The following is an 11,904-nucleotide window of genomic DNA, read 5'->3' as shown; positions in this document are numbered from 1 at the left end:
GCTTTTCGGGCGGACATGCTATTAACATGATTAACAGACCAATAAACAGGTCAATCTGAGTTTTAGGTTCGGGGTCAGGTTAAATGTAATTGCACTCAGTGAAATAAATGAGAGCGCTTTGCATTTTGCTGACTTAATCAACCTCAAAGAACACAAGGAAATCATTCACATAAGCAACGAGAGATTAGGATTGCTCAAAAGTTCACACTCTTAGCTAAACCCTTCATGCTGTTACAACAACAATGATTTTTTGTCTACTAGAACTACTTTGCATTTAGATGGTAGCCGCTGAGATCTCTGATTGTCTGGTATCACAAGACTAAGAAACAGGCAAACCAAACACTGGCAACTGAGTTTCTCCTACATGCTTGGAAGACGAGGTATTCAACTGGTTGCAATTTGCAACTTCACCTCTAGATGCCACTAAATACCACACACTGCTCCTTAAATCTAAATATTCACTTGATGGCTAGATACATGATGTCCTGCTAAAAGATTGAGGATAAAGCTAACAAGTCCCATGCCTGTAGTTGATGATTCTTGTAGAAAACATGTAAATAGAGGGACATTGCTCCCCCTATTATACCTTAAGTATGATAAGGAAACGTGTCAGATTTTATTTATTTTGTTAAAGCTTTAGGTTTGATTTGACTTATCTGACATTTCAAATAGATACATATATACCTTGTCAATGATTAAGGATAAACACACAAAAAAAAAAATTTACTTCCATCCTGGGTGGTCCTACCAGGTAGCAAGCTAGTTGGCTGCACATGCTAAGTTGGTAACGTTAGACCTGAAAAACACATTGTTTAATCCATCCCCTTACACTTTAGAATTTTTGGTTTTGGAAAAGCTAAAAAGAAAACTATGGTAAGAGAGAGAGTCCTTAAATCTTTGAAGGGCTGCTTCAAAGATTCTTACCACAGCCACATATACACAGCTTCAGCATGTGAATCAAAAGCTCGACAGGCCTGTTGTGTTTAATTACTGATGTCAGCCCAGGAGGGGTTTAGTGGACGGTCAAGTCAGAAGTTCAAAATTGAATACTGGTGCCAATTCAAAACTGGCACAAATGTCAGGACAGCCATTATTCAATAACTCAATTTCAAAGAAACCCTGCAAAAGCCAGTTTTTCTTTTAACAAACTAAAAAACTTTTGAAGTGTCTCACCAGACCTTTATATCTGATGAATAAATAAACAAGACTAGGAATCTGACAAAGTCCTCAATGCCAGATATTAGTCTGGACCCAAAAAGTGCTGAGGTTTTAAACTCAGCCTTCCTTCATTTACTTCACTTCCTGCTGTCTGAATTTAAAATTAAAAAGGAAACAAAGCAACGGTGAAAAGAAACTGCATGAGAACTGACAGGCACAGATACAGAGTGTGAGAGAGAAAACTTTCACACACAGTTGCACATATAGGCAAAGGCATGTAGCAGCATGCCGTAAACCCCGTGAGTGACACTGGCTTTTGTGGGACAAAGCCAAGCCGCCGCTCCTGCTGGGCTCAGGATATGAAGCCTGCTACGGGGTGGGGTGACGGGCTCCGCTGTCGGGTGAGCACCTTATCTTCTTTCAGCATGCCTGGACAGCCCGAAAACACCATGCTCTCCCATCTCCTTTCACGACAGCCATGCATGTAACACTTTGTTCCCCTCTGGAGGGCTGCTTCTTTCAACTTACTTCACCGAGCGCAACAAATCTTTGGGTTCTTTTCATCATTTCTGTGCAGGCGTCGCATGAAAAAGCCCCACTGACTGTACCATATTTCTCACATAAGGAGAAACTGGTTTATGTTATGATGCACAGCTACAGAATGGGCACCTGCTGCGGTTTGAGCTTTGAAGAAATTACCCAGATCGAGGGAAACATCTAAACCACTTCCTGTTTGAATTGAAAAATTCATTACATAGTTGCACCTGCAAGCAATTCCTGTGTTTCTTGCGCTCCCATTAGACACAAATAAAACACATAAATGCTTCTCCAACCGCTCTACTGGGTATCAAGCATGAAATAATTCCATCTGTGTTTCACATCATTACTTCTTCGAGATGTTTTAACAGGTTTCAGCCAACGGGGACCCCGGTTACAGATCATACAGCTGAGTGCCAACCAGCCAGCCATTTTATTCTATGTTACTCATAAAACTTTGCACTGTGAACTTTGGTTTACTGACGTCAAAATACCAGACACTTACTGGTGTGTACCAAGTCTTATAGGTGCAAGGATTTAACCTCTGGCTCTACTGTGATCTAAGGAGATCCTGCATGAAGCTCAGCCAAGGTAAAGACATTGTTACCCATAACAAGTGTCCAGCAGTCTTCCTCAGCATGCAGACAGGACTAGACAAACAGACATTGTGCATGTGATTGGTATTAACATGGGGCAGATTAGATGACTTCTAAGGAAAAGTCCACCCTTGTGCACAAAACCGCTACACGTTTCATGCATTTTGTTTGAAGGACTAATCTTCTAAAACCTGCCATCATCTTCTCTTTCTTTCAAACTTACCAAATTTTTACAAAATATGATTAAAATGACTCCTTAAATCCTTTCTTTTCGCATCTTTTGTTGCCTTTTCCCTGCAGCAGTTGCCATTGTAACTCCGGGTTTGGGTCGCCACAACATGCTGGCATTTGTATGTGCCCTCATTGTCATGGAGCCTAAAAAACCAAACAAACAAACAAAACTAGACAACAGAAAGTTAAGACTATATCAGGCACATTTGAGATCCTGCTACTGTATACACTTCCCACTCTCGAAAGTCATTAAATAAATAAAGGCATTAAATGAACCAGGCAGTTTCTTTACTTTAAAGTGATTCATGGATCTCCTTGCTGAACATTAGTTTGACAATATATAAAGAGTGTCCAAGGGAATAATTGTCCTTTAATATTCCTGCCATTTATTGTTCCTCCTGTGCTGTTAATCATCGCTCACTATGCTTAACAGTGTAACATTTTTGTAATTATGCTGCTGTAATTCTTTTCTTCAGCAAGTAAAGAGGAGGAACTGCCTATTTTCCGAGCCTCCTCCCTCTCCTCGTTATCTCCTCAAACTGTCCCCCTCCAGGCAGAAGAAAAAGCAACCCAGCGCATCTAAATAAAAACAATTTTACTCATTTCACTCCTCAGCTGACAATCTAGCATCTCTTCTGGCAGCATCCCGCAGCAGAGTCAACAGGAGGAGCAGATAACAGCCTGACTGTGGACCACGCTGCGGTCTGGCAGCTTTGCAATCATCTGTGGAAAAGGGATGTTTATCATGAATGGAAAATGCTTGTCATCTCTGACTGACCGCTGACATTCAGATCTGTATCGCCTCCTAACGAGGCCCCTGCTCCTCGCCGCTGACCTTTTCAGACTTTCTTGATGGACAGGATCCATAATTTTTTTGCTTTGAATAAACTGAATAAATCGCACGCGAGTAGAAAATGCCAGGGAGCAATTACTCCAGGACATGATAACTCTGGTGGAGCACCGCAACAATTGGAAGTGAAGGAGCTTTTGAACCACATGAAAGACAATGAGGAAAAGCTAAAGAGGAGCTTAACTGCGCTGGGTTTCATTAACCAGTGGCCTCTTTGCTCTTTGTCTCAGAGCCTATTGAACTCTGTGTGCAGCTCCTGCCCTCTCAAGCCGTCAGCCCGAGCTTCTTTCCGGAGTAGAAGGGGCAGGGAGCTCAGCGACAAGGGCCAGGCATGACTAATGCAGGAGCCTGGTGCTGCTGTTGCATGCTGGTACGGGAGGGGGGACCCTACCTCCTTGCCTCTGTGGTGTATGGCATGGCCCACTGTGGCTGCATACAGCATATAAACCCCTAGCCGCCGCCACCGCCACCGCCGCCACCCCTCCCCGTCTCTCAGCCCCTCATACCACCCCACCCCCGTCATCCATTCATGGCAGATCCTTTCAGCAGGTCATTCAGAGGGCCAATAAAGAGGCTAGCTCATTCTGTCCGTTCTGAAATGTGCAATGTCAGAAAGAGGGAGAGACGGGGGAGGGAGGGAGGGAGGGCCAACGGGGGAGAGATTCCAAGAAGGCTTACAATCTCTTCACTAAAGTAGACTGAGCAGGACCTCCCATTTTGTGGAAAGAACTTCTCTGCCAACAGTTTATGTCGGGAATCATCCCTCCAGCAGGACAAAGAGAAGAGAGTGACAAAGCAGCATTAGTCATGAAAAGGGATGGGTTGGTAGCCTTTTACCAAATCTGAATCCAGTTCCGAATCCTTCCAAACCCCTTATAGAATCTTTTTCAATAGTTTGTTTGCTGGGAAATGAAGGCATCCCGTAATACGTACTGTATTTACATATCAGGCCTAAACCACCGAGATTCTACTATGTGGAAAGGGTGTAGGCCTTTTATTTTGTGACATTCATTAACTCTGTCCTGACTCATTTAAATCCTTTTACTGTGAGTGTTTGCTCCTCGCTGGGGGCTGTGCAGCAGCTGCAGGAGCCATAGATTATAAAGTAAAAGCAACAGATGATATTAATTAATCGTTCAGGTTTTTCTGCGATACACTTATCACACATCAACAAGAAAACAAAACTTCCACTGGCAACAGCCTGAGGCAGAGCTCTTAAGTTATCAAAAATGATGGATGGTGGATAAATCTTTAGAGACTTTAGAGTTGGAGGCATCAGGATAAACAGACGATGATGCTAGTTCTCCAGTTGGGTCCCATTAAACCATCAGAGGCCACAACGAGATGACGTAATCAAAAGATTTTAAGGTTTCTAAGGTTTAAGCAGTGGAAGTTCATGTAGGTCATATCTGTTTCCATTGCATTTTGTCCCATTTTGTTTGCTTTTTGCAGCTTACTCATAAATTATTTGGCCATATCTAAACTTTTTAGTGGAAATCTCCAGCATTTCCACTCAAGCACACATTCGTACACCTCATCAGTTGTTCTATTTCCTCTGCAAACACCTGTAGTGTCAAAGAGAGGCGAGAGGAAGTAACTAAAGAGAGATTGTGAATGAGAGGCTAGATAACAGATTCATTGGCCATGGAGCTCAAGGTATTTTACTAACTTGGAACCGGATCCAAAATGGCACCTAGCTATCGGAACCCAACCCTCATCATGAAGGGCAGCCTGCATGTTCCTCTGCAGTTCACACTCCTACGTGCCTCTGAGTGTGTTTGTATGATTGCAGAGGCAGCTGCTGGCAGTATGATGGATGAGGAACGGCGCTTTGGAGCTGGAGACGTCCATTTCGCTGCCTGTGAGCTAGTTAACCCTCTATCAACCTCCCCTCGCCTACAAAGAAACACAACTCCGAGCATCCATCCACAACGAATGAAATTCCACACACGACCGCAATCTTAGCACATTAACAGCCCTTGGCGCAGGCTTTTAAATCAAACCACATCGTTACACCAGGCAAGACTTTCTCTCTCACGCTCTCCCTCTTTCACAGACACACTCCAGACTCTAGTGGAACATCTCTTTTTCCACTCGGAGAGAAGCACCGGAGTGCAGATTAACCCCGAAATCAGCCCCAATTTTGTGAGTGTGCCACTGGTGACAGTATCAGCGGGTGAACATCACAGACTGAAAGCTTATTTAAAAAAAAAACCCTGATGCACTGAGCTCACAGGATGTTGTGTAATTTCACCCAGATGTTCTCCACAGCTCATCTAACTAATAAATGCAATGAGGGGGAAATGAATGCCTTAACCGGTCTTCACATCTCAGACTCTGCTGGAGTCTGAAACCTTTTTGTGTTACTGAATGGTGCATTATATCTTTCCAGTGGACTTCCAGAGAGTGGAGGAGTCCACCTGCACTCTATTAATAAAAGCCTATCTAGGGAAGGAGAGGGACTGCTCCTTAAGAGTCGAGGTCAGTCTATGACAAGGGAAGCACCTCGCCCAGATGTCTAAAAATACTGTCCTACATACTAAATGTGTCCAGCTCGAGCAGGAGATGGAGCGATGAAGCATGCAGGGAGGGAAAACGTTTATGTTTGTTGGTGTTCTGGAGGTTTCCTCAATCTGCAACCTCTAAAATGAGCCTCATTCGGATCGTTTTCCCATGAAGCTTGTTGTCTCTTGTCTTGGTTGTGTAAAGGAAAACAAGCTGCTGTTTTCCACTAAAGCATTGATGTCAAATGAGCCGGAGTGCAGCAGCAGCCCAGCAGATTGATTAGATTCATAAATAAGACTGAGTACGACTGTGTGAAAATAAAAAAGTGCGTGTGTGCGCGACTGGTCACACGCGACCGATAGCATCTCTCTCTCTCTCTCTCTCCCAAACAGAGCCATACATTCCAGTTACTCTGTGGTCTGCACACACACACACTCACACACACGGTTTTAATTTACAGTCACTGTCAGCAGCCGAACATTTCTCTAACCACTATCTGATATGTGATGAAAATTCGCTGCCAGCAATAAAAGCCCTGGGAAACAAGAGCTCGCCTGTGTGAACAGAACCGATATTGGCATGAACTTATTCCACCGTCTGTCTGAGGGTGTGTGTGTGTGTGCGTGTGCGTGTGCGCAGCGTATGGGATGGACTAGAGATTGAGATTAGTGGACTTGAGGTGCACACGCTGTGGCTTGACAGTAGGGATATTCACCCTCTTGCAATCAAGGACATCAAGAGGGACAGAGCATGCAGGCATCCAGCATTTCCTCTGCAGGACCTTCTACAGAGAAAAGCACCTGCACTATCCAGTCGTAACGGATCTTAATTCTGCTGAAAGTTGCAGAAGGTTACAGGATGTTCAGGTCATAACAGAGAGGAAAATCTTGCATTATCAGTAAGAGAGAGTGTCACAGATTTCCGTATCATAGACTGACTGTGTTACTGTACAGTATACAGTAATAATCAGTGCAGCCTGGGGGAAATGCATGAGCAAAGATGTAAAAAGGCAAGGCAATTAACTCAAACTTACAATAGTTGTGAAAATATGATAATTAGAATTAAACAAATGTCTTTGATCTAGACAGAAAAAAAGGGAGTTAGTAGGTCATGACAGCTTCCTCTATTCCTAAAAATAAGATAATGAAAGAGAAACAAGCCTTGAGGGTGTCTGTCTTCTCTTTGTCTTACAACACAGAAGCTCTGCTGTCATTTTGATAAATAGACGTTTTATGCAACAACAAAGGATGCAATCAGAGCCAAAAAAAATTCTTATGCAAATTCCAACCACACTCCACCTGTGTCTGATAGTTGTGTGAGGAGGACGAATCAACCTCTCCTGCAGACGCATTTGACTTCTGTGTTAATAAAACAACTCGGTCCGAACAGGTCTGGTTAATGTTGGACTGCTGCTGGTTCTTACCGTTACTGGCTGTGATTTCGGCTCGGGCATTCCCCACACACTGCAAAACTAAAACAACTCCAACGAGAAGGTCGACCGTCTTCACACCCGCCATATCCAAGTTCCAGCCGCTGATCCCTTCTCAGTATCCCGGTTCTTCTTTTTCTTTTTTCTTTTTTTTTTTATTATCTAGGAGAGGTCTCCGTCTTCTCTCATGCACCGACACGCCGCTTCCCCGCAGACTCCGTAACTCTCCTGCCTCTCCTGCTGCTTTTTAAAACGGAAACCTGCCTGCGCTGCACACTCGCTGCACTGAGCTTGTTTTTTTGTGTTCCAGCGTGTGCCACACTGCGCGCTCCTGGATGGAGAGAAAACGCGCTCGTCCTAACAGGTCTCCACCTTTCCAAAAATAATAGCAAACATAATAACAGCAGAGGAAAGGAAAAAAAGTTCTCCACTTAAACCTGCATCCCAGTCCGACACACTGGTGTCATGCCACTGGAGGTGCAGAGTGTGTGTGTGTCTGTATGTGTGTGTGAGGGAGAGAGAGAGAGAGAGAGAGAGAGGGCTAATGCGCTCCTGGAGAAGACAGTGCGCTCCCTCCGTCATCGACTCCTCGGAGCCAATGGCTCTTCTTCTTCTGTTTGATGTTCGGTGTGTGAGCAGAAGAACCCGAGGAGACAAACACACAAAGCGTTTTTCCAGCTGCCGGGGAGACAGTCAGATTTTAGCCTCGGGATATTATCTACACCGTGTCTGACTAGCAGAGTTTGAGTAATGTGGAAAAGATGCGTTTGGAGCTTCAGGAGCTGCTGCTGTAGGCCTCCTGTTTGTTGAACACTCAACCCTTACAGGGCCTTTGTTTTCATTGAGTATGAAGCAATATTAAAAGATATACAACAGGACAATTTAGAGTTCAGTGTCTCTAAAATCGTAAGATTCATATTATCTGTCTATCTATCTATCTCACCTTTACTGCACAGCCAGGTGATTGAACTGTGAGGGCGCCCTCTTCAGGTAAAAGTTAGGTCATCATACTGACACCCACTCTACAGAGCCCACTGCTGTGTGTGGAAAAATAATTACAATTCCAAAATCAACAAAAATTGTGTCCTTAAAATCTTTTCCTTTGACTTAATTAACACCCAATATATAGAAAAAAAAATACTGTCGACACCAATCACATATATAGAGCATATGAATGTATTTAACCATGTTTCAAAACAAGACTTCTATAACATGTCATCTGTTCAAAGTCATGTTTATAAGCAATTTTTATATAATTAGGGAAGATCATAAAGAATAAAACTGATAAAAAACAATGTTACGTTTGTTTTTTGGGCTCTTAAAGAGGGCTAGGGGTCTCCAGGAGCCAAAATTTAACAATATAGGGTTAATGGATGGATCGGGATTTCAAAAACTTACATATATGACCAAACAATCATTTGTTCCTTTTGTTGGTTGTGTGATTTCACTTCATACTTGACTACTAAAACCTGGAAACTTCTCATGTGAGGGAGCATTTCTTCTTTCCAACGCAGCTCTCTCAGCACTCAGGACGACTCACCAAACTGTGTCTTGCGCTCATTTCGCACAGGAAGGATAACTTGGACCACAAGCTTGTTCCAATTAAGACACTCGCTATGGGAATTCAGGAGCTTCACCACAAGTCATGGAAAAGCTTAATATGGAGAGGAAACTCTTGCATAAAGGACCACATTTATAATGTGCTTGGCTGCTGTTCATGCATACTAAACATTTCAAGTATATTTTTTGTGCTAAATGGGTTTTCAAACTCTTTAGTGGTTAAAAGTTAATAAAAATCCATCAAAATCCAAAAGCTTATGGCACAAATATTCTCACAGCACACACTGCTGTCTCCCAAATGAACACAGATCAATAAATATTTCATAGCGCTGTCACTAATTAGTCATTACTTGATTATCTTCACTGGCCACCAAAAGTCTTCCCGTCCCATCACCTTTACTGCCAACGAAGAGGGTCCAGCAGTGGTGATGGGATTTGTTTCTGAAACAAAATGAGTACAGCTGCTGCCAGACCCAGTAAAGCGTCAGTGATGGCTCAATAAATAATTTTACTTGGGAACAGCACTTGAGTCTTGTCTGTTTTTCTTTTTAAACATTTTTATTAACACATAATAAAGTCAGCTGTTTAAAGAAAATGGTATGCTTAATTCATTATAAAAAAAGGACATAGAGAAAGAGAGGGGTATAGCATGAATGTAATTATAAAAGTCCATAAACAGTCTTAGAAATCAGATTAATACAGAGGCTCCTTATACCGTAACTCCAGAACTTACATTCACAGGTACATTACAAACAGAAAGTGCTAATAGCTAATTTGGCATACTTTTGATGGTGCCAAAATGTAAAGAAATAAAAAACAGGCCTCAAGTTGAGCTAACTGCTCTGGCAACGTTATACTTCCTGTTTGCATTCACAACAGGCACCAAATTATACAAACTTCCTACAATTAGAGACCAATAATAATGATAATAGGATTTACATATTGCCCTAATATTAACTTCTTCATGTTGCACTATCACTAGTTTTTTCCCATCAACCGGGTTTTCCAGATATTTTAAAATCTGTGAACATACAGACTGATTGCAGGTAAAATCTCCAAGTTGTGGGTACATGTAAAAATGTCTTGGGAATATAGCCTGTTTATCCACTAATTGAAATGAGGAACTGTATCATCAATAGCTCAATTCCTTTATTTGTTGAAGGCGTTTTGGGACGTGTGAAAACTCCTTGTCTGAATTTCAGAAATAGAGGAAGTGTGTGTTCCTCTAAAACAGCTCTGGGAGATGTTAAGATCATAAGACTCAATAAATAAATGCTGACATCCCGACTATTATAGTGTCAGATCCACTCCAAATCTGAATCACCCTCAGCGTGATTCGATCAACACACACCTCTTGTGCACCCAAAGGGACGTATATCAAGACAACTGTACAGCAAACACAAACGAACCCACCCAGATAGAAATAAAAATATGCCACTTTGTGATCTATTTCCCTCGTAAAAAAAGGAGATTGTTGTTGACAAACGCAGTGCGACCATTTAAATGATAAAGCATCTTTCAATCAAGTCTAGTATCAGGATGAAAAAGGATTTAGTCCTGAGGCTGGGGAAAGCCGTCCTCCATCCACACACATGCACTGCTACAGTCCCCTTTTCTTTCTTTTTTCCCTCTCTCTCCAACTCTTTCCAAGCACTTTAATCATCACAGTAGTTGAGACTCAGTGGCCACAGCTCTCCATGCAGTCTGCTGCTCTAATCACCTTGTTCCACAACTCCAGCAAAAAGAAGCCAACCTCGTCCTCAGATGACCACTCTGAAAATCTCTCTCTTTATCCATTTTTTTTTTCTCAAAGCATCACTAGAAGCCTGTCTTTCTCTTTCTCCCAAACCTTCTCCTTTCTCCTGTGTGACGTAAGAGGAGGATCAGTCACAGATGCCGTGAACTTTTGCTTGGCTGGGTACCACACCACACTCGGTCTCCCCAGGGTGACCTTAAAGAGAGCATCAAAAACGTCTGTGACGAAATTAATGAAATGAAATGGGAGTCTTCCAGCGACATCAAGGCATTTAGATCTGAGGGTGGTGGCAAGTGTAAATTTTCCAAAGAGCGCTTACGTGTGTTTTGGGTCCCACTTGTTGAGTTGCAGAGCAGCGTGTCACCGCAGTCTTTATGATGCTTGGCCACTTAATAAACAGAACAGAGAGGCGCAAACTGAAAACACTGAGGAGAACAAGCTCAGCTCTGTTTCCATTATAGCGTTGCAGATTATTAGCTTTTCCGTCTCACAGTAATATTAACGAGACCTGGAAGCACACAATCATCTAGCTTTGCTTTCAGTGGAAGTTTGCTGTTTTGCAACTTTATTTAGGAGCAGTGCACCAAATGACACCCATTTTTTGTATTATTCCTTTTTAAAAGACCAGTGTGTAAGATTTACTGGCATCTGTAACGATGAAGTTTCAGATTACAACTGACTGAACACTGCTGGCGTCTGTATTTGAAGACCTGGGAATGAGAACGGGCTGTGAAGTGGTAGGAAAAACTACGCTGGCCCCATCTACAGCCACTGAAACATGGTGGTTTAACATGGCAGACTCCATGGAAGGCGACCTGCAGCAACTATAAATAAAAGGCTCATTAACATAACAAAAACACAATAATTCCTATTTTCAGGTGATTATACACTAATGAAAACATAGTTATCAATATTATATTCCATTTCTGCCAATAGAGCCTCCTAAATGTTAGACACTGGACCTTTAATGGTAAGTTACGTTTGAATGTCTATGATAATCATCTGAACATGTTCACTATGTCAACTTTAAAATGTGCTAATATTATGTCAGTGTTGGGTTTGCAGATATTTTCTGTTGTCCCAAAAACCAGCAGAGACGGACACATAATGTATATAAAGTATTTTCCACCTGGTGTCTTGACTCTACCAATCCCAGCGTCTAGACTTTGGGGGGATTTTGTTCCGTCTCATATCCAGTGGTGTAGTGCAGAGTGCAAGCAGGGATTTTTCAGTCAGCGCTGGGTCTTCTAAATCCCTGCTGATTTCCTACTTATATTTTTTC

The 11,904-nt window shown here is 42.5% G+C and overlaps 1 protein-coding gene across 1 annotated transcript in view; it reads right to left on the bottom strand.

The window, feature by feature from the left end:
- Positions 1-7,832, bottom strand: part of plxdc2 (plexin domain containing 2) — a 93,690-nt gene extending 85,858 nt beyond the window's left edge. Inside the window, exon 1 of the mRNA XM_035673263.1 lies at positions 7,301-7,832. Coding sequence (XP_035529156.1) covers positions 7,301-7,394 — 94 coding nt within the window. The 5' untranslated portion in view covers positions 7,395-7,832. The remainder of the gene's footprint in view (positions 1-7,300) is intronic.
- Between the last annotated feature and the right edge of the window lie 4,072 nt (positions 7,833-11,904).

Source organism: Morone saxatilis, unplaced genomic scaffold (assembly GCF_004916995.1).
Source record: "Morone saxatilis isolate NCDOM2014 unplaced genomic scaffold, NCSU_SB_2.0 Contig0, whole genome shotgun sequence".
NCBI lineage: Eukaryota > Metazoa > Chordata > Actinopteri > Moronidae > Morone > Morone saxatilis.
Note: the sequence above shows the minus strand (reverse complement) of the source record. Positions and strands in the feature narration are given on the sequence as shown.